The sequence below is a fragment of the Prosopis cineraria genome, unplaced genomic scaffold, assembly GCF_029017545.1.
Source record: "Prosopis cineraria cultivar Desert tree isolate PC_DT_omini unplaced genomic scaffold, ASM2901754v1 PC11, whole genome shotgun sequence".
Taxonomy (NCBI): domain Eukaryota; kingdom Viridiplantae; phylum Streptophyta; class Magnoliopsida; order Fabales; family Fabaceae; genus Prosopis; species Prosopis cineraria.
In genome coordinates, this window is record NW_026555342.1 from 6243352 (window position 1) to 6265206 (window position 21855).

At 33.5% G+C, this 21855-nt stretch overlaps 2 protein-coding genes and 1 pseudogene across 2 annotated transcripts; 2 read left to right on the forward strand and 1 right to left on the reverse strand.

Moving 5' to 3' along the window:
* The first annotated feature begins 256 nt into the window (after positions 1-256).
* On the forward strand, positions 257-3272 carry LOC129284900 (pentatricopeptide repeat-containing protein At1g79490, mitochondrial). The gene has a single exon (XM_054920415.1). The coding sequence runs from the start codon at positions 581-583 to the stop codon at positions 3074-3076; it is 2496 nt and encodes an 831-aa protein (XP_054776390.1). The 5' UTR covers positions 257-580; the 3' UTR covers positions 3077-3272.
* Positions 3273-4811: 1539 nt separating this feature from the next.
* On the reverse strand, positions 4812-9814 carry LOC129284969 (SAL1 phosphatase). The gene is made up of 8 exons (XM_054920493.1): positions 9584-9814; positions 9069-9144; positions 7321-7394; positions 7036-7241; positions 6210-6417; positions 6034-6132; positions 5782-5935; positions 4812-5250 (listed from the first exon to the last, which is right to left on the reverse strand). The coding sequence occupies exons 1-8, from the start codon at positions 9791-9793 to the stop codon at positions 5087-5089; spliced, it is 1191 nt and encodes a 396-aa protein (XP_054776468.1). The 5' UTR covers positions 9794-9814; the 3' UTR covers positions 4812-5086.
* A 1952-nt stretch (positions 9815-11766) lies between these two features.
* On the forward strand, positions 11767-16937 carry LOC129286048 (cation/H(+) antiporter 15-like; annotated as a pseudogene).
* Positions 16938-21855: the final 4918 nt, after the last annotated feature.

The following is a 21855-nucleotide window of genomic DNA, read 5'->3' on the forward strand; positions in this document are numbered from 1 at the left end:
TTTAAATCTTAAATAATTTACATAATAATTTAAAAATTAAATTAATAAACATTGAATTTAAGGGACCAAATAATAACTTAGACCAACTTGAAAAGCCAAAAGTTTTATTGTATTAAATGGGTTGGGCTTCGTTGTTGAGCTAGGTTTCTATGCGATCTAACTTGGTTCGTAGAGAAATTGAAAAGCACCCTTCTTTCTAGGGCTTAATTCTTGCGCTGGCCCAAGAATATGAAAAAAAAGGGCTTTTCGGGGTTTCGAGCTTCGACGCAGTGAGGGGGAAATGGCAGGCGGATTGGGAACAGTAACAAAGAAGGGAGCGAAGAGGGATGTCTTCTTCTGGTGAAAACCCCAAACGGCGTTTCAGGGTTTTAGGGAGCTTGAAGAGCGACGAGAATTGATTTTCATCAATGCTCATGGATTTTAGCTCTCAATATCTCATTTTGTGTGATAAGAGGAAAACACGGAAGAGAAGAGAAATTCAGGTTAATTGATCCTTACCTGCTAACGCCCCTAAACTATCATCATTAGCTATTCCCTTGATTACTACTAGCCTTCTTATCACGGTCTTTCTTAATCTTCAATGATTTATCGTTGGAATTTAGTTTCTGGGAATTTCCATAAACTCACCAAATGCCTTCGTTTTTGCGCTCCCTTTAACCGCATTAGTTCAGAAAAGCTAAGGTTTTTTAGCTCCACAGCGAGATTCACATTCATTGCTCCCGGTTTTTCTGTTCCAAACACCAATTGCTTTTGGAGAAACCCTGCTTCTTGTAGAGATCCTAATCTAGTAGGTCTGCCTAGTTTGAATAGAAATTACTGTCATGGGAGGAACGGTGACAATGGGTCTGAGGAGTGGACTGAGGAGATAGATTACTTAGATGAGTCAGGTAATGTTATTTACAAGGGTAAAGGAATAAGGTCGGTAGAGCCTGGGCTTGATGACCATGTAATGATTGGTGAGGTTAAGAAGCCTTTTGCAAATGCCACAGCTGTGGCGAAACTAGTTGAGGTTATTAAGAGGTGGAAATGGGGACCAGAGTTGGAGAATCAATTGGACAAGCTCCAGTTTACACCAAACATGACTCACATTACTCAAGCCTTAAAGATTATCGGTGAAAGTGATGCATGTATAAGTCTGTTTAGATGGGCTAAGCGGCAATCTTGGTATTCACCAAATGATGAATGTTATGTTCTTCTGTTTGATGGTTTGAACCAACGTAGGGATTTTGATGGGATTCAGTCATTATTTGATGAAATGGTTAGTGATTGCAGTAATAGCAGAGTCTCCTCATTTGTTGCTTATAATCGGGTAATTCAGCACTTGGCTAAAGCTGAGAAATTGGAAGTCTCATTTTGTTGCTTTAAGAAAATGAAAGACACAGGTTGTAAAATTGATACTGAGACATATAATTCCCTCATCACTCTGTTTTTGAATAAGGGATTGCCTTATAAGGCGTTTGAGATATATGAGAGCATGGCATCAGCCAATTGCTCATTGGATAGTGCAACTTATGAATTGATGATCCCGAACTTGGCAAAAACAGGCCGTCTTGATGCTGCTTTCAAGCTTTTCCAAGAAATGAAAGAAAGAAATTTCCGGCCAGGTTTAAGCATCTTTGCTTCTCTTGTTGATTCATTGGGGAAAGCTGGGAGATTGGATGGTGCAATGAAGATTTACATGGAGATGCAAAGTTTTAGGTATCGGCCTCCTCCAACTGTATATGTTTCTTTAATTGAATCTTATGTGAAGTCTGGGAAGCTGGAAACTGCTCTTAGGATTTGGGGTGAGATGAAGAATGCAGGATTCAGGCCTAATTTTGGCTTGTATACAATGATCATTGAGGCACATGCAAAGTCGGGGAAGCTTGACATTGCTATGTCTACTTTTTCAGATATGGAAAAGGCTGGATTTCTACCCACTCCATCTACGTATTCTTGTCTCTTAGAAATGCATGCTGCATCTGGACAAGTAGATCATGCCATGAAGCTGTACAATTCAATGACTGATGCTGGTCTGAGACCAGGTCTCAGCACATATACTGCTCTCTTGACCCTGCTGGCAAATAAGAAGCTGGTGGATGTGGCTGCCAAAATATTACTAGAGATGAAGGCCATGGGGTATTCAGTGGATGTGACAGCTAGTGATGTTTTGATGGTTTATGTCAAGGAAGGTTCAGTTGATCTTGCTTTGAGATGGCTGCGTTTCATGGGTTCATCAGGGATCAGAACGAATAATTTTATAATTAGGCAGTTGTTTGAGTCATGCATGAAAAATGGCTTATATGAGTCTGCCAAGCCTCTTCTTGAAACTTATGTTAACTCTGCTGCAAAAGTTGATTTGATACTTTACACGTCCATTTTAGCCCATCTTGTAAGGTGTCAAGAAGAGCAGAGTGAGCGGCATTTGATGTCCATCCTTAGCGCAACTAAACACAAGGCACATGCTTTTATGTGTGGACTCTTCACAGGCCCTGAACAAAGGAAACAGCCTGTGTTATCTTTTGTGAGAGAATTCTTTCAAGGTGTTGATTATGAATTGGAGGAAGGTGCCACAAAGTACTTTGTTAATGTTCTTCTCAATTACCTAGTTCTTATGGGGCAGATAAATCGAGCTCGATGCGTTTGGAAGGTTGCATACGAGAATAAACTTTTCCCAAAGGCCATAGTTTTTGATCAGAACATCGCATGGTCCCTTGATGTTAGAAACTTGTCAGTTGGTGCTGCTCTCATAGCAGTGGTCCACACTCTTCATAGGTTCAGAAAGCGAATGCTATATTATGGTATTGTTCCGAGACGTATAAAATTAGTGACAGGACCAACTTTAAAGATCGTGGTGGCACAGATGTTGAGCTCAGTAGAGTCTCCATTTGAGGTCAGTAAAGTGGTTCTGAGAGCTCCAGGAGACTCAGTCATGGAGTGGTTTAAGAAACCGATTGTTCAGCAGTTTCTGCTGAACGAGGTTCCATCAAGGTCTGATATCCTGATGCACAAGCTGAACATACTTTTCCCCAGTTCTGCACCTGAAATTAGATCATTATCCCCTCCTAAGCCTCTCATGTCAAGTAAGGCAATATGAAGAGTCTTTACATCTAAAATGAGTTCCAGGCATGTGAGATGGAATTGTAAGTTCGTGATTATTTAGTGGGGTGGTATTTTTTTGTACTATTGTTTTATTTTGTCATGTACAGCAGTAAAATTTATGGTTCTGGAACGAAAATGCTTGTGTCAGTATCACTTTACAAGTATAATATCCATTTCGTCATTTTGTGATCTTTCAACTGCCTTTTTTGTTTTATGTATTTTCTATCTCTATTTTCTGAGTGGACTCTTGACCTGATTCTATGGACTTTGACATATTTCGTTTTCTAGAAAACTAGATGATTTTCGAGGACTCCTCAGAACAAGATAAACTTGTTCTGGATCCCTTCTTCAAAGGAATCTCTGGAAAGTAGCATTGAGCATTGCTTTGAAGTAGGTCGACTTGAAAAAGAAAACGAAACTAGTGTCCTCAATATTAGTAGACCATTCAGTACCTGAAATGCCAATATATGTATTCTTCAATGCTTTGACTTTTTCTGGGGTAAATATCATTTAATGCTTTTGTTTTATTTTTTTTAAAAAAATATAACTTTGAGTTCTTATACTTTTTTTTTTTCAATGTCCTAAGTTTCTACATTTTTGTTTTTTTTGGTATTCTAAGTTTTTTCAAGATCCCTACACTTGTTCATTTAGAGATTTAAAACACCAAAAAACAAAAATGTTGGGATTTAAAATATTGAAAAAAAAGTGCACGAACTTATAACAAAATGTAAAAAAAAAAATGTAGAAATTTAAAGTTATATTTTTTTTTTATTTTTGGAAAAAACTTTTGCAAAGTCCTGAATGTGTAAGCTTTCAGCTTCTATAATAAAGCATTGTATGGATTGTGGATAAACTTCTGTGAAGGAGAGGAGCATGGGCTTCAATTAAATAACGGAAAACTTATTCCCAAGAATCGGTAAAATGCAACAAATGACAGAGGAAAACAAAAGATAGGAGAGAGGTGCTCCATCTGGCAAGACCTATTAATAATTTCACTTATATTAAGGAATTCAGTTAAAATTGATTAATAATTTAAAAATGTAAAACAATTATTAACAAAATTCATTAATTAGAAGAGACTGTTCAGTAAATTAGGAACAACTGAATAAGAAATGAGAGGAGCAACTTGGCCCAAGGTGGGGTAAAATAAAATGTTGATAGGAGGTACAGACACAATTTAGCGACACTTAATATGGGCACGATTATGATCATCCGTGATAGCCATGGCAAATTTCTCTACACAATTTACAGGCACCGACAGCTCTAGAGCCAAGGGAGTTGATAATCGTTATATCTTAGTCAATCTTTGAGAATGAGGAATGTGCAAGCCATGGGAATATTAGGTGGTGCTAAACTACTAAAAGGGAAAAAAAAAAAACAATTCACTTGATGTATGGTATAAGAAAAAGTATTTTTTAAAAAAGAAAATAAATAGTATTTTTAAAAAGAAAATGAAATAGATGTATTTTTTACTTTTTAAGTAGAAAACACTTTCCACCTCCTAAAACATTGCATTACAATCTAACACATAGTACAAATGAAACCAACCAGCAGATTTGGCAAAAGAGGATCAAAAGAAAATTGAGGGACTTGAATATGATATTTGTTTGGTGATGTTTAAGATAGACGATGGAGTGATAAATTCTAACCAGGCGGGATGAACATCTTTTATATGATTTTGCTTTTATCCATTTGAGCGGACAAAAGTTGTCCCAGACAAGCAATAATCATTCATCAATTTATATGCTGCGCTTGGTAAATATTGGGTGCCAATAGTTCAAGAATGGCTCAGCACATCCTCATCTTCATAAGCCTGTTGGTGGCATTTAAAATGCCTTGAGGCACTAGAGATCGCCATTTTGGTGGGTGTTTATGTTATGTCAAAGCATTGTCGCTTTAGCTTCACAACAGTCTTACTACACAGGAGCAGAGAGATGAGAAGAAAATTAAAAAGAGTGGATATGACAGCAGGCTCAGAAATAGAATCGTCTTTTTTGAATGGAAATTACAGGGATGATGCTTTCTCGTTGATGGATTCTTTAACTGCTCTCAGAAGCTGAGGCATCAGTTTCTGGTTTGTGACAATAATGCCAGAAGCGACATCAAGAAACCTTCCTTTTGAAAAGTCCAAAGGGTTTCCTGCAGCATCAGTGACGAGACCTCCAGCCTCTGCACATGTTCAATTGTCAAATGAATCATATATACAAAAAAGAAAACACACAGGATCGACCATCAAACCTTTTAAATAGACTGAACTAACAATTTGGTCCTAGATTGTTATGTCTGTTTTTGCTTTAGTCTCTAACCATTTGTAACTGCCCAAGTTAGGGCATGAATATACCAAATTCTATGCATATTAAATATTTTGTCAAGTAATCTTTAGATGCCAAGAGAGTTAATATCCAATGACATCTTTTGAAGCCTAAGTACCAAATAATTTCAGTAATTTTACCGCTTATGTCTCTAAAGAACAGATTCAGGAAACTGAACGTAGGAACATACGTGTTTTTGAAGACACTACGTGTGACTTGTAAGATTCTATACATGATTTCTTTCTTTCTTTTTTGGCCTGAAGCAGACATGATTAATGGTAAAGTATCAAATTGAATGACTCAAATTTCTACCTTCCAGGAAAAATATGAAGAGCATGCTCTATGGACTACTGTGAGATGAAAGAAAAAGATTACAAAATTTACACACCAGTCACAACGATGCAGCCAGCAGCATGGTCCCATATTTTTTCACGGTATCCCTTGTGAGGAAAACGCAAATATATAGCCCCATCTCCTCTTGACAGCGCTCCATATTTTGCTTGGCTGTCAATTCTAACTGGTGGTGCCTTGACGCCAAGTTTCTGTTCATGAATTGGTCATAGCATTGTGGGAATGTCAGCAGAAAACAGCTAATAGAAGAAAGGAAAAAGGGGTTGGAAGATTGTTTGAATAACATTACTTCAGCAATGGAACTAGACAAGTCATGAGAGGAGTGTGCGGCTTCGAAAGATTCAAAAAATGATGCTTCTTCAGGATTCTCAGTTGCACTGACATGCACCTGGACAATGATAGCAAGATAATTAATCTTAGCACAAAAATCAAGGACATTATCAATAATATCATATAAACACGAACCCTAGTTTTTGAAGAACCAGCCAGAGTCTGCATATATGCACCATCACCAACTGTGGCAAAGAAAAGACAACCAACTTCGTTACCAGAATGTTCCTGATTGCTGCCAATGGATGCTAGTGGAAGATTTGGACAAGCCAAGACTCCCAATACAACTTTCCCTTCATGCAACAAAGCTAATGCTATAGCATATTGGTCTCCTCTAAGAAACCTACAATGCCATCATACAAGCATGCGCCACTTGGTGGTCATGAACACGATATAGAACAGCAAACAAACAGATAAAATTAAAGGATCTAAACTTGCCAACCACAAAATGAAACTAATCGAGAAAGGGAGCTATTTTATAAATTGTTTAATTTACTTAAATATGTAAAAGAAATTAATGAAAGTGCAGTACTTTTTTTCATCAAAGTATAGTGATTCCGTTAAAGATTAAAAGGCCTCCTTTTAAAAAATAATACAGTACTCTTTTTAGCAGACCAAAGTGTTGTAAGCAATCTCCATTGTTAATTTCATAATGCCTCGTAATAGGTAATGTTCCTAACAATTAAGTTCGGCTTCAGAATTATTAGATGGATGAATAAAAGTCATGGCAAGTGAATATGAACATCCATCATCGTTCATGTCTTTCTGGTCTAGGAGAGATTTTAACAACTAATGAAACCTTAGTACATCATCCAGATCAATAGCACTGGAAAAAAGTTGCATGTTTATGATAATACTAAAAGAAGCTTCATTGCATAAGATTCTGACTTGTTAGATAGACGAACTTAAAAAAGACATTTCAAAGAAAGTATTCCCTCAATTTAGTTTTGAGGATGCTTACCCTTTAGTTCCATCTATGGGGTCCAAAACCCAATGCCAACCACTAGAACCTCCTTCAGACCTACCACTGTCAATGGCTCTAATAACATCTTCTGCGGTTAAAGTAGAAAAACCATCTAATACTTCAGTAGCTAGAGTGTCATTTACAAGTTCTGTAATGCGCTTTAATGTTTCTTGACCACTCTCTTCAAGAAGATCCCCTGAATCCTAGAATTTTAAAACTGAACTTTACATTCAAGCATAGAAAAACAAGATTCTGCATGTTAAGTAGAGTTTTCAAATCCACCTCCTCAGCTACTAACGAAAATGGTTCAGAAGGAAGTTCTCTCTCAAGTATAAAGCTGACCAAAGCTTGTGAACCTGGAAGCCATGTATAATCAACATCAAGTAATATAAAATAAATTTGTAGTTTGCTAAACATAAATTAATGAAAGAGTGTAAAGCTAGCAAACCATCAAAATTGTGAAAAGCTATGAAAGTTGTATGCAGCTTTTTCTTTACAAGCTACACTACATGGATAATGAAGCACATGCCCACCAAGCACATGATTATTCAACACAAAGTATGTGACCAAATGAGAAATCCACTGATTTCAATACAAAGGGACTGGTTTGTTACGATAGAGAAAAATATTCCAAGAACTCAGTTGTTCAACAAAACATAATTTATCTATATCCTTTAACTTTTTATATTTATACAACAGTCATGATATTAGAAGAATCATCAATGATGATGATATGTTGCAATTGAAACATGAAATGATGGAAGAAAGCACACAAACCAGTAGAGACCCATAAGAAAATAACAGAAACTTTATGATTTGCACAAGGAAACATCAGTTCAAATAGATGGCTTGTCAACGTCTTTATCTTGCAAGCCTGACTGCTTTAAATTAGACACACGGTTTATGCATTGTAGATCCTCCAACAACAGATGTGTGCTCCGAACAGAAACACCATCAACCAATAGAGGGTGCTGCTAATAATAATCGGGATACTAGATCTAACAACAAGATGCAAATATTTTTTTTTTTAATATAATGAATTTGCAGCCTGTAGATAAAGCTACAAAATTATAGGATTGATATGATACCTTATGCTCAAGAAAGAAAGAATAAATCAAAGCTACATGATTTTCTTGGAATTAGTGGCCTTCCCTGTAATGGGTATCAAGCAAGTACTAAAAATATGTATCAACTACCCACAAGGAGTGAATCAAGTGGTAAGTTTGAGCTCAGCAGTTGAGGAGCCTCTACAATGTCAAGTGTTTGAGCTCAATACCCAAGATTAGTACAAGGCGTGGGAGTACTCATGAGAAACCAAAAAGAAAACATATTAATCCCCATGTGCACAAACAAGTTTTAATTACAGACCTTATACATGAGAAAATATTGTTAGACTAGATGTTATCCCCAAAATGACAAATTTTTAATTCACAATCAACACAATTTATATACAGAAGGTGAAGGTCCAATGCATTGTACTATGAGAAGTGAGAAACAAGGTCTTCCAATTGTAAAATAATAATTAATTCTTATCATAGGCTTGGAATCACAGTTACATTATTGGTTTTTCTGACCTGTTCTGTAATACATCACAAACAGGACAATAGACAATGTACCGTATGATACGGATATTCTTGATCATTTTTTTATTCAAAATATTAGATGTGGCAAGTGATTAGAAAAGCAACTAGAGAATGCACACCACTGCTTACTGCGAAGCTTCAATTTGTCAATCCCCACAGTATAAGCATCAGTATTAGCCAGTAGAAAGGAAAACACTGTACCTACTTGTTACTATTTTTACTAGGTTGATAGATTTGTGTAAGAAACAACAGTGGGTATACTGTACAGACCGACTATAAGAAATGTTACATGAATAGTGTGACTTGTTGGAATTTTTATATTATATATAAACAAATATATAGATTCAATCAGCCACATAAATTATTCCAAGGAAAAAAAAAATTCATTTCAAAATCACCATAACGCATATACTAAAGCAGCATTCCCTGATAAGTAATTCAACTAACCATAATCAGCTACGGTAACAGGACTCTTGTCTGATTTTGAATGGACATCAGATTGCAGCAGAGCCTTTTGCACTTTCTGGACAAAACCACCGAAGGTATCTTAACCGGAAGAGAAATAGAAAGAGAAGAAAGAAAGGATACAGAGACAGAAGAGAGTTTTAAAGCAATCTCATTATGAGTTCAGATTGTTTTACCAGCGGTCTCCCATCCATATATATGTTATTGGTTTGTCTCACCACCCTTAACTTATCCGTTCACTAACTAGCAGATATTTAGAATCTTATCAAGTGGAATCAGTATCCATTAGTATTCCATCGCCACTTACCCATTTAATCTAAGAATTCAACTTGGATGCTTACATATAAATTAAGCAATATTCAGCGAAAATGATTTCAGATTCTCAATTAAGTTCAAAATTACAACTAAATAACCCAATGAGCTCTCAAGTACCGATCCCCAGTTGTAATTCGAATAAAGAACCCAAATTACGAATGAGGAAGAGGGTGGGATAATGCCTGGCAGAGACGAGCAGCGAGAGTGGCTGCTTTCTTTGCAGCAGCGAGCTCCTTCTCGTAAGTCATCGAAGATGCAATAACCCCTTGTGAAGAAGATGAAGAACTGAATCTTACTGCCAAACAAGAGAAATTAACAGGTTTTTTGAATTTGGATCCGCCAATACAATAACGAGTTCTAAAGTCGACCACTCTCAAACTACACAAGGCCATTTTCTTAAATTTAATCCGATAATAATAATAGTAATAGTAATAGTAATAATAATTGCATGCCTTCTTTAAAATTATTTGCTGCTCTGGACGTTCAATCGGTCTTTTCCTTTCGATCCTGCTTGCTTCTTATCTACTTCAATAAATGACAATAAAGGACCAAAGTCTTTTATCTTGTTTCTTTGGATCCCTATTAACATTTTCAACTACTTCCACAAAAATTTGGAAGACAATTAATTCATTAAATATCTACTTCAATAAATGAAAATTAACTATCAAAGTCTTTTCTCATTATTTTTTTAATCCCTCTTACAAAGCATTTTCAACTACATTGCTTATCTTTAAATCCTTATTTGTTTCATTTGATTTTAAATGTTTTGGCTTAGCATATTAAAAAAAAACTCTAAATGCATGCTTTTCATAAATGATATAGTTCTTAATGTGAAGATAAAAGAAAAAATTAATTATAAACTTAAGCTATGTAAGAGAACATTGGAATAAAAAAGTTTCTATCTGAATAGGAGTAAAATGGAATATTTACATTGTAATTTTGCTGAGAGGTCAATCAGTAGTAATTTAGAATTAAAATTGAAAGATCAAATTATATCTCAAGTAAAAAAGTTTAAATACTTAGTAGCTATTATTCAACATAATAGAGAAATTGATGAGAAAATTGCACATAGGATACAAGCAGAATGATTTAACTAGAAAAAGAATAAAAGAGTTATTTGCAATTGTAAATTACTTAATAAACTTATTAAGGAAGTTTTATTGAACTATTTGAAGATCAGCTATATAAAATGGTTGTGAATGACTTTAACGGGACAACAAGAATATAAAGTTAAAATAAGAGGAATGAGAATATTGAGATAGATTTGCGGGCATAGCACTTATTGAGGAGGAAATGATAGAAAATCATTTGAAATGGTTTGAACATATATATAAAGAAGACTGAGGGAGGCATCGGTGAAAAAAGCGAAGCAGATAATTTTGAACCATGTTAAGAGGGATGCAGAAAGGTCAAAGAAAACACTTATGAAAATTATTGATTAAAACATTTTAGTTAACAATATTTCTAAAAGCTTGATAAATAATAGAGTACAATGATTGTATCTTACAATTCATATAGCTGATTCTACCTAGTGAAATAAAACTTGTTGCATAAAGCATTTTCACTATTCCAATAGAGACATGAATGATAATTAATTCATTAAATATGTCTTAAAATAAGTAAAATGTTCATGCAATCAATTGGAAACATTTAGTTGCTAACATAAATTTAAAGCTTAATTAGTCATAAATATTAATACGAGGTCCCATTTTCAATTTTTTATATATTTTTTTGGTAAAAAATTTTAATTGAGTTGATTTTCAAATTTTTATATTAGTCTTTTTAAAATCTACAAGTTTAGATGAAAATCATGATGAACGATATGGTTATAAATATTAATTGGAAGCTTAATTATTTACAACTGTTTTTCGACCAAAAAAAAATATATTTACAACTGAACTTTTTTGGCCATTGAACTTTTGGTTTCTAGTTTATACTACAATGTTTTTAACGTACAAGGTATGTTTTGATCCATAATTTTTAAACAAAATTAATAAAAGACCCGGGTCCTAATTGCTATTTCTTAGATTGTGGATTCTTTGATGTCGTTATTTTACTGTTAAGGTAATTCCTTGTCTTTTAAGCTCGTTATAGCATTATGATGTGATAAGTATATTTTTCTCATGTTCATCATGCTCATACCTATCCCTACCAATATATAATAAAAAAACATTCATTTCAACGTAAAAATAAGTTGAATGACTAGTTGTAATGAGGTGTTTGGCAAGCAATTATGGACTATTTGCCCATAATATAAAGGACATTATTGAGTTTTTATTATAAAAATAGAAAAACCTTGTCTCTTTGTGTATGATATATATAATAATCGTGGAAGAAGACACATCGGGGGCAAGGCAGGTATACCTACCCAACCTGTCTCCCTTGTTCATGTTCATCTTCCCAACAAGGCACAAGCAAATCAAAATCCTTCAACCCTTTTTCAAATTTCACGTATATGAAGATATGATGATGGTGATGGCGACAATGATGAAAAAGAAATTAGTTATTTTATGACAAAAACTTTTAAATTGCGGTTGGCAACGGCAATTGCTTCACAATTTGTGTTTTGAGGTAACTGGAATTAGAATTAGAATTGGGATGGCAACCGCAATTTAAAGGACAAGGCTGGAAATTTGTGTCAGAGAATTTCGAGAAATTAAGGTAAGAAGAAGAAGAAGAATGGACATGAACAATATGAATGGAACAATGATATCAGGAGAAAATGCATCGGATGACGCAATAGTTTGCTATCGACCATCAATGATCACACCGTTTAGTGTCTGGAGAGGAGACAACCCTTTGAACTACACCCTCCCTCTCTTTGTCGTCCAATTAATTCTTCTCATCGCTGCCACTCGTCTCTTCGTCCTCATTCTCAAACCATTTCGCCAACCTCGTGTTGTTGCTGAAATCTTGGTATGTATGTTTCATTTTCATCATTTATTTTTAAAATATATATACATATGGTTGTTTTTAGTGACAGCACTACCTCTCATGCTTGAAAGAAGCCATAATTTAAACCTAACATTACATTAACATGTTTGCCATTAATTTCAAAAGATATTGTTGTGCAATCCATATAGCTTACTCCATCTAATGGGATAAGATATTTTTGTCTTAAACATAGATGATCCGTTAGTGATTGTGAATATTAACTTGATGTGGGTTTTTATGTGGACATGTGTGTGTGTGTGTGTGTATTTTCTTTTTGCAGGGTAGATTGTTGTTAGGTCCGTCTTTTCTTGGTCAAAATGATTCATTTGGAAGATTGATATTCCCTCTAAGCAGTGTGTTGATACTAGAAACAATGGCAAACATAGGCCTGATTTACCTCCTCTTCTTAGTTGGCTTAGAAATGGATATTTCAGCCATAAAACGCACTGGAAAAAAGGCCATATTCATAGCTATGGTTGGCATGGTCTTGCCCTTCATTGTAGGGGCTAGTTTCTCCTTCTTTAGCAACCATACTGCAGCTACGAGCCATGGAGCCAACATTCTCTTCCTCGGTGTTGCCCTCTCTGCCACGGCTTTCCCTGTGCTCGCCTGTATCCTCGCGGACTTCAAACTTCTCAACACTGATCTAGGTCGGCTAGCCCTCTCAACTGCCTTAATAAACGATGTTTGTGCTTGGATTCTCCTTGTTCTTGCCATTGCCCTAGCTGGATCCACCACCAAAGCAGCTAGTAACCCATGGACTTGCTAATGTGTGATTCTTTCAAGCTTAGCTTATGTTGCTGTATGTTTCTACATTGTCAAACCAGCAATGTCATGGTTCTTGAGTGGAACCCTAGATGTAGAATCCTTCAGTGACTTTCAAATATGTGTGATAGTGACTGGTGTTATGGTGTCAAGCTTCATCACAGATGCTATAGGGACGCATGCCATTTTAGGAGCTTATCTCTATGGTTTAGCAATTCCAAAAGGACCTATTGGAGTCGCCATTACAGAGAAGCTTGAGGACTCTGTGTCAGGGATTCTTTTGCCTCTGTATTTTGCCATTAGTGGGCTTAAGACTGATATCACAGCAATCCATGGAATCACAAAATGGGTAGGCTTAATGGTTATTCCTCTTGCTTGTGCTGGTGGTAAAGTCTTGGGTACTATTTTTGTTTCTCCCTTCTTCAATATTCCAGCTCGTGACGGTGTCATTCTTGGCTCACTCATGAACAGTAAAGGGCTTATTGAAATCACGGGGCTTAATATCGCTAAGGACCTAAATGTACACGCTCAAAACTCAGAGCCATGATATTGAAATTGGGGAAAATATAACTATTGCTGCTATACTTTCACTGTGTTTGGGTACTACTTCCTTTTTTTCTTAAAGCCAAAAAAGTAAGTTTATCTTTTTACAACGGTATTCTTTATATTTTTAAATAGAACTAAAGAATTAAAGAGACACATGATATTTTAAATTTTTATTTAAAATATTATCACTTCAAAATTTAAAAAAGGGTGCAATTTTTTTTATTATTAATTTATATTTAACCATTAAAATGAAGCTTGACTCGAGGAAGGACACATGTCATCTTCTGTCTCATCTTTCTTCTTCCTCCATCCTCCCCCATCATCACTTTTCTCTCTTTTCACCCAAATTTTCTACAACTAATCTTTTATCAGCAACAAGTTATGAAGCATCCAACAAAACTCTTGAAAGAAAATGACCTAGAAAAAAATTATTGGTCAAATAAAAAATGAAATTCCCACAACAAAAATCTCTCTCATTCAAAACCACAATCCAATCATGGAAGACGCCTTCGATCCAGCTCAAATCTCGCTTTTTCCCCTCCTGCTTTTCGACACTGACGATTCCATGGTCTAGGTCGCTGATGAACAAGTGGCCAAATTCTGCACATGGGAACCCTACAAAAGCAAAGACACCGCTGTTGATTTCATCCAGAACTTCTCCACGAAGTGCTTATTGTTTTGAGCAATTTGCGTCGACGATTCCACGTCGAGTTGGTTTCTGTTCGATTCTACTCAGGGGACGAGAAGGCTAGAGTAAAATCTGCTGAGCTTAGCTATGTTTGGGGTTGAAGTATTTGGATTGCAACGAAGATGGTGAAGCAAGTGGTGGAAATGGCATTCGTTGAGTTGCCGTATTTAGAGAGGCTTGAAGCTCTGGTTGATGTTAAGAATGTGGCGTCTCAGAGAGTTTTGGAGAAGGCTAGGTTTCAGAGAGTTGGATAAACTATCTCTACTTCTCCATCAAGAACGGCAACTTATTTATGTGCTTGACATGTGTTGCATTTGCAATTTGCTTGTAAGAACTCATGTATTGACCGAGATGAAACTCAGGTTGCATAACTTGGGCTAGATTATTATGACTAAACTCGTTGTCCTTGTGTGATACTTAGATGAAATAATGACTAGCAAATAATAGTCATTGCAAATGAATCTTTAGACCTCCCACTTTCCTAATCTTCAGATGTCTAGCCACCCTGTCCCCGCCCATGTTTCGGGCCAAAATGAAGTTGCAAAGAATTTGGGCAAAGAGAGAGAGAGAGAGAAGTGACAACAAGGAAAGATGGAGGACGAGGAAAATGAGGCAGATGATAACACATGTCCTCCCAAGTTCAAACTTTACTTTTAACATTCAAACATTAGTTAATGTTAACAGGGCACGAAATTGCATCTTTTTAATAGTTTTAAGACAATATTGTTTCAAATTAAATAAAAATTTAGAATATTAAGTGTTTCTTGTAAAGAAATTTCAAAGCATTTTGTCATTTAACCCTTTTTAAATATAATTATAAGGACTCAATGGTGATTAATTATGTTATTTAAATTCTGTTACTTCTACTGTTAACTAGTTAAAATCATGAAGACTAGTCATATAAAAAAATGAGTAGAAGGCAAAAAAAGAAACAAGACATAAAATTAGAATCCTTAAACAGTGGATGAACCTTTAATTAGAAAGAAGACAAAGTGACAATTAGGGCATACAAGCACAAATTATTAATAGTTATTTTGCTCATATAATATTCAACTTATTATAATTTTATTATATCAACAATAGAATTAACAGAATTATGTACACATGAACAAAGTTAACTTTGCTGATGATGACTAGGATTAACGTTGTAAATAGATAAAACTTATAAATCTTGGAGTAACAAGAACATATAAGAACTAATACCAAAATGCATTAAAAATATGGCCGATTGTTGTATTTTCCCTTTTGAAAATCAGGTCAACCCTTCCTGTTAAATCTTTGAATCAGTATCTAACCAAACTGTAATTAATATTTATCTTAATCGTTGTGGTACTCTATTTTACCGATCTGCAGGTGATGGGGGATGAATCATTTGCGATGATGGTGATTATAACTGTGGTGATGACAGGTCTTATTGCACCCATTGTTACAGCAGTTTATAAGCCAACAAGAAGGTTTATTCCATTCAAGAAAAGAACAATCCAGGGCTTAAGACAAGACGAAGAACGAAAATTCATGATATGCGTTCACAATACCAAAAAACGTGCCGACAATGATCAACCTTCTCGAAGCTTCCAATCCTACCAAGAAAATCTCCTCTCAGTGTCTACGTCCTCCACCTCGTTGAACTCACCGGCCGGGTATCCGCCATACTCGTCGTCCCCGCCCGTGGCGGCGTCAACGGAACCCAAGAGGCCGAACACATCGTCAACTCCTTCGACAACTTTGAGGAAAACATCGACAACGTGTCCATCAATTATTTGACCGCTGCGTCACCGTACTCCACCATGCATCAAGATATATGCACTTTAGCAGAAGACAAAAGGGTCTGCGTCGTCATCATCCCGTTCCACAAACAACAAGCCGTTGACGGAGAAATGGAACACACCAACCCAGCCTTGAGAATAGTGAACCAGAAGCTTCTAGAACATTCACCTTGCTCCATAGGAATCCTCGTCGATAGAGGCCTCAATTCTTCCTTCAGATTAAGCTCAAACCAATTATCTTCCCCTTTTCTTCACGCCGCCGTCTTGTTCTTCGGTGGAACACATGACAGAGAAGCCCTAGCCTTCGCTCTGTGGATGTCGGAGCAACCCGGGACGTCTCTGAAGGTGACCCACTTCATCCCCGGCGCCGCCGTAAAACCAGCCTCCGACAATGAGGACGATCATCAGTTGAATATATACAGTGGGAAGGAGAAAGAGAAGAATGAAGAGTACATAAGCTATTTCAGGAAGAAGACAGGTAACATGGAATCAGTGGTTGATGCAGAGAAAGTGGTGAACAATGGAGAAGAAACAGTTTCAGCGATAAGGGCAATGAAGAACGGGTTTGACTTGTTGATATTTGGGAGGGATCAAGGTGTTTCGCCATTGATAGATGGGCTAACAGATTGGAGCGAGTTTCCAGAGTTAGGCGCCATAGGAGACTTGTTAGCTTCATCGGATTTTGGAACGACGGCTTCAGTGTTGGTAATGCAGCAATATGAAGTAGAAGGAGGAGATGAGATAAATAAGAGAATAGAAGAAGGTGATCAGAGTACAGTGCAGAGTAATACTGATTACGGCATGATGCAAAAACATTTTGGAAGACATACAATTTGAAGGAAATAAACCTCCATTTGATAGCCTTTATTCAGTCAATGATATCTAATAATCGTCTTTTTAGTTAATCAAGGGAAATCAAAGATGGACTGGATTGAAATTTTAATTTTTAATTTTGCATTTTTTTGTCTATTGAGATTAGAAAGTACATGTAGATAAAGGTCTTCAAAGATATTTATATTAAAAAATCTTAAAAATATAATTCTTTTCCATGTCCTACGGCCTAGTTTCCCAACATGCATGTTTTATAGGATTTACTGTTGAATTTTCATAAAAACAACCAATTTTTTTTAAAAAATTGAAATTGTAGCTTTTTATTTTTGATGATAGATTTTTTTAAAAAAGAGTATGATATTGTATAAACAAGGGTTTGCAGTTGTAATCACTACACGAATGAACAAAAAAAATAAATGAAAAACAAAACTAATAAAAATTAATTCAATTGATAAGAATTTGACTCATAATTTATAAAATTATGTGATCAAATCCTATCTTCTGATATTGAGGATTTTTTGGGTAGGTGCTCTTTAAGCTTAGATACATACCTGATATTAATGAACTTCTAAATCCAACTCACTTTTTTCTTCTACCAAAAAGAAGGGAAAACAAAAATCAAATTAAAATCAAAATTTTCTACAATTTAAAAGGCACTAGCTAGCTAGATTTCATATAATGCCTGTAAAATCTAAATAAATATTTTAGATATATAATTACATATTTATTATTAAATATAATTTAATTATTATTTATCACATCCTTTTTCTTCCCTCTTAAATTTTTTTATTAAAATTTTTCAACATATTTATCTGTGTTTTTAATTAAAAATCATTAAGATATTCACCATTCTTTCTTCTTACTGACAATAAAATTGTACCAGCTAAACCAGATTTTTGAGTTTAAATTCTAAGAATGAAACTATATTTGATGGTATAATTTTTAATCGAAAGGATTTCAACCAAACTCAATTTAAATTAGTCAACACTGTCGGCTTTTCAATGAAGGAAGGTTTAGTGCACGGAAAAAAATAATAATAATAAGAGTTAAATTTCTCGTGGATTGCACAACACTTAAACTCTTTTTTTTTTTTTAATGTATTGGGTTGGGGTAGGGCTTGGTGGGAGGGTGCGGAAGGAAAAGCCTAGGAGCCGTCACAGTCACAATATTGGAATGCACTTTCTACCTAACGTGCTGGGCCTAGTCTCGATTGCGAAATCTATCATTCACACAGAATATTTATGATTAAGCAAAATATAATTAAATGAAAAATAACATTCAAGAATCGTCTAAAAATATTAATTACAATTAATTATTTTAAATTTTTGAAAATTCAAAAGAAGGATTATGGTTCTTTTTGGGAATTAATTTTCTTTTACATGAATTTTTTTCAATAATCATCTTCCATATTTTTAATACTCAATTTTTAAATTTTTAATACTCATTTTTAGTATTTTTGACACTTAATTCTTCACTTTTCAATAGTCGTTTTAAATTTTCAATACCCACCTTAATCATCCATTCCTTTTAGCATTGAAAACATAGAAAATAGCTATTGAAAACTTCTGATATGACTATTGAAAATATTGAAAAATTGAAGATTAGAAATATAAAAAATAAATACTAAAAATACAAAATGTAAGTATCAGAAAAAAATTAACTCAATTTTTTTTAATTTCAGTCAAGAACCCTGACTCTTATTTAAAATTTCAAATTTTTAAAATTCTTAAATATAATTAATATTTTTATGGGATATTTAAATGTCAGTTTTCCTATAATCAATGTATCTAAAAACTTCTCTAACTACCAAAGAATTGGGAAAAAAATAATCATGTGACTTAGAATGTGGGTTGCAAGTTTCACGATTATAACCTCTGAACAACAACTTCAATTATTAGTATCATTTCAGTCTTGAATTATAAGATAGAATAGAATTGGGTGAATGATAAATAAGGAACTCATAAGAACATTAATGTCTGGTTAAATTTTTTTTTTTGAGTTAGTAAGTTAGAAATTTTCTTTGCAATTAAAAAGTTTTCAAATTTAATTTTTCTCTCTTATGTTTCAGTATTAAAATTTTTAAAAATATTTTGATTTAATATTAATTTTCTTTTGAGATAGTTACTTGTCATTCCTCCCATTTATATATATTTGTTCAAGTTAATAAGGTTAAAATAAAAAAATTATTCAAGAATTTACTTCCCTTTTCTAGCTCTTTTATCTGTCTTTTTTTTTAAATCTAAATCTATATTGCTTTAATAGTGTATGGATATCAATATCATTCAACATTTATAAAATTAAATTTATACAGAATTGCATTACTCACTGGAAAAATATCATTCAAAAACTATTGAAGCAATTTAATATCAAACAAGAATAAAAACATTTTGAAACGTCACTATAGAATTAGGAGACTAATTTGAAAAATGATTTTAAAAGAAAAAAGAGTAAAATACTCTTTCTTTCTTTTTTCTTTTTTAAAACTTATCAACTAGAAAATAATTTTTTATTAAATATAAGTGGGTACTTATTAATTAATGAATAGTTACTTGTTGAAACATGATCTATACTTATCATTTCTTACAACCAAGTTCGTTCGAGTTTTTAAACTTGTTAATTAGTGAATGACTTATTATTAAATGAAAATGAGTATTTACTACTTATTGAAACATGATTTACACTTATCCCTTTTCACAATCAAGCTTTTTCATATTACTGAACTTATTAATTAGCAAATGATTTCTTATTAAATATGAATTAGTATTGATTAACGAATTGTTAGTTTTTGAAACCCAACATACACTTGCTTCTTCTTACAACTAAATTCTTTTATATTCTTGAACTTGTCAATAAGCAAAGAGTATATTATTAAATAAGAATAGGTACTTATTAATTAATGAATAGCTACTTGTCAATTAAAAAATAAAGGTAGGGTATTATAGTCAGTCCCCTGATCCTGCTGTGATATTTTAAAATCTTTTAATCCTTGATTGATATAAAATATTTTTGATGGTATGTTCCTTATTTATAAATTATATTACTCTGTGCAAATTTTTTAAGGAGAATTACACACAAGTCACACTTAACACAATCAATTACTCACAAGTCTATTAGTAATTGAGCTTAGGAGAATGATAAATGAACCTGTGAGTAATCAATTATGTTGATTGGGACCTTAAAATAATTTTCTGAGTTTTTTGTTTTTTTGATATACTTTTATGCATCTTACTGACAGGTAAAAAATAAGACATTGACAGGGAAAAAATAAGTATAATATTTCAAAAACTAATTGTTATACAGTCGTACGTATCATGTGTATATAGGGAGACATGTAATTTTGAAAAATAAGATTTTAAATGCCTTTTATCTATGTGAGATAATGATTTGTTCTTAAAATCATTTTAGGAGAAATATCTATCTTACCTAAATATAACTAAAAAATTATTAAGCAAGAAGGAAGATAACAGCAATGCGTTAGCATGTAGTTTTCGAGAACAAATTGCAGAACATGCAACTATCTCCTGATTTATCAACAAATTAAAGGCAATAATAGACAATGAAAGCTCTGTTATTTTTTCAAGATAGCAATAATGAAATTTTCAGTAATCCAATTAATTTTAATTTAATTTTTGACATTTAATCTTTATCAATTAAGTTTTTAAATTTTTAATATCCATACATAATTAGCCCTTATGATTCAAAGACATATATAATCCTAAAAATACATATAGTGTAACTTTTTTTATTACTCATGTGTATCTTTCTATTAGAAGCAATTCTATTTGAGGTAAGATCATACATTAAATGTGAACACTTCTCCCACTAAGAATTCAAAACTTAATTCATCATGATGAAGTGTAACTTTTAACTCAATACTAACAAAACATCTTCATGCATTGCCAAAAAAAAAATGTTGGTCAGTTTCATGAGGGTCAAATAAAAATATAAAATTATGTTGGAAACTCTATAAGCTTAATTGATAAAAAAAAAATATATAAGAGGTCAAATTGATAACCAACCTAAATTTGAGGAAGAAAGTTTCATTATATATATCCCTTCTTTTAGATATGCATTTTACATTATTAATAATCACAAAATGACATTGAATAGACCATAGAGTATACATTCAAAAAAATTACAAAAGAGAAAATAAAGAAATAATGCAGTTCTTTGTACTTATATTAAATATGGGACTACTTAATTAGTTATAGAGAGAATTTAATTTATTAGATACATGCATGTTCTAGGTTTGAAAATCCATGGCATGCATAAAAAAAAGAAAGAAACATATTTAAAAAGAATAAAATTAAATTACAATCCCCTCAATTGGTTTGTATGGACAAGATTAAATAAGAAAAAGTAGGAATAATTATTTTTTTTTAATACTGATTCAGATTTAAGATACAGACAGGTATATAAATATCATTAAGATTGAAACCAACTGTTATTGACAATGATTGATTTTGCGAGCTCTATTATAAAATACCACCAATAAATGTTTCAACTTTTATATTTTAGAGAATACTGACTTGGTTAATTAATCTTTTTTCTGATTTCATTTAATTTCAATATCTTCAGCTCATAATTTGAGGCATGATTGAAAATATATGCTCCCTCTAATTCCATTTGTAAGTCAACTCATTAGTTCTATATAAAAGTTTAATAAGTTTTTAAATCTGCTCATATTAAATTTTAACCACGTGTATATTCTCTCACCAATATTGAATGATAATAAAAAAAAACTCATGATAAAAACTTAATCACATGACTTGTAAATAATAAAAAAATCATTCTCTCTTTATGTTATGAATAAGAATATAAGATTGAAGTAAGTAATATACAGTAATAGAGAGACATCAATGTTTAATATTTTGAACGTGCTCATTATCTGATGAAGTAGAGAAACCGACCTGGAGTGGTCAAG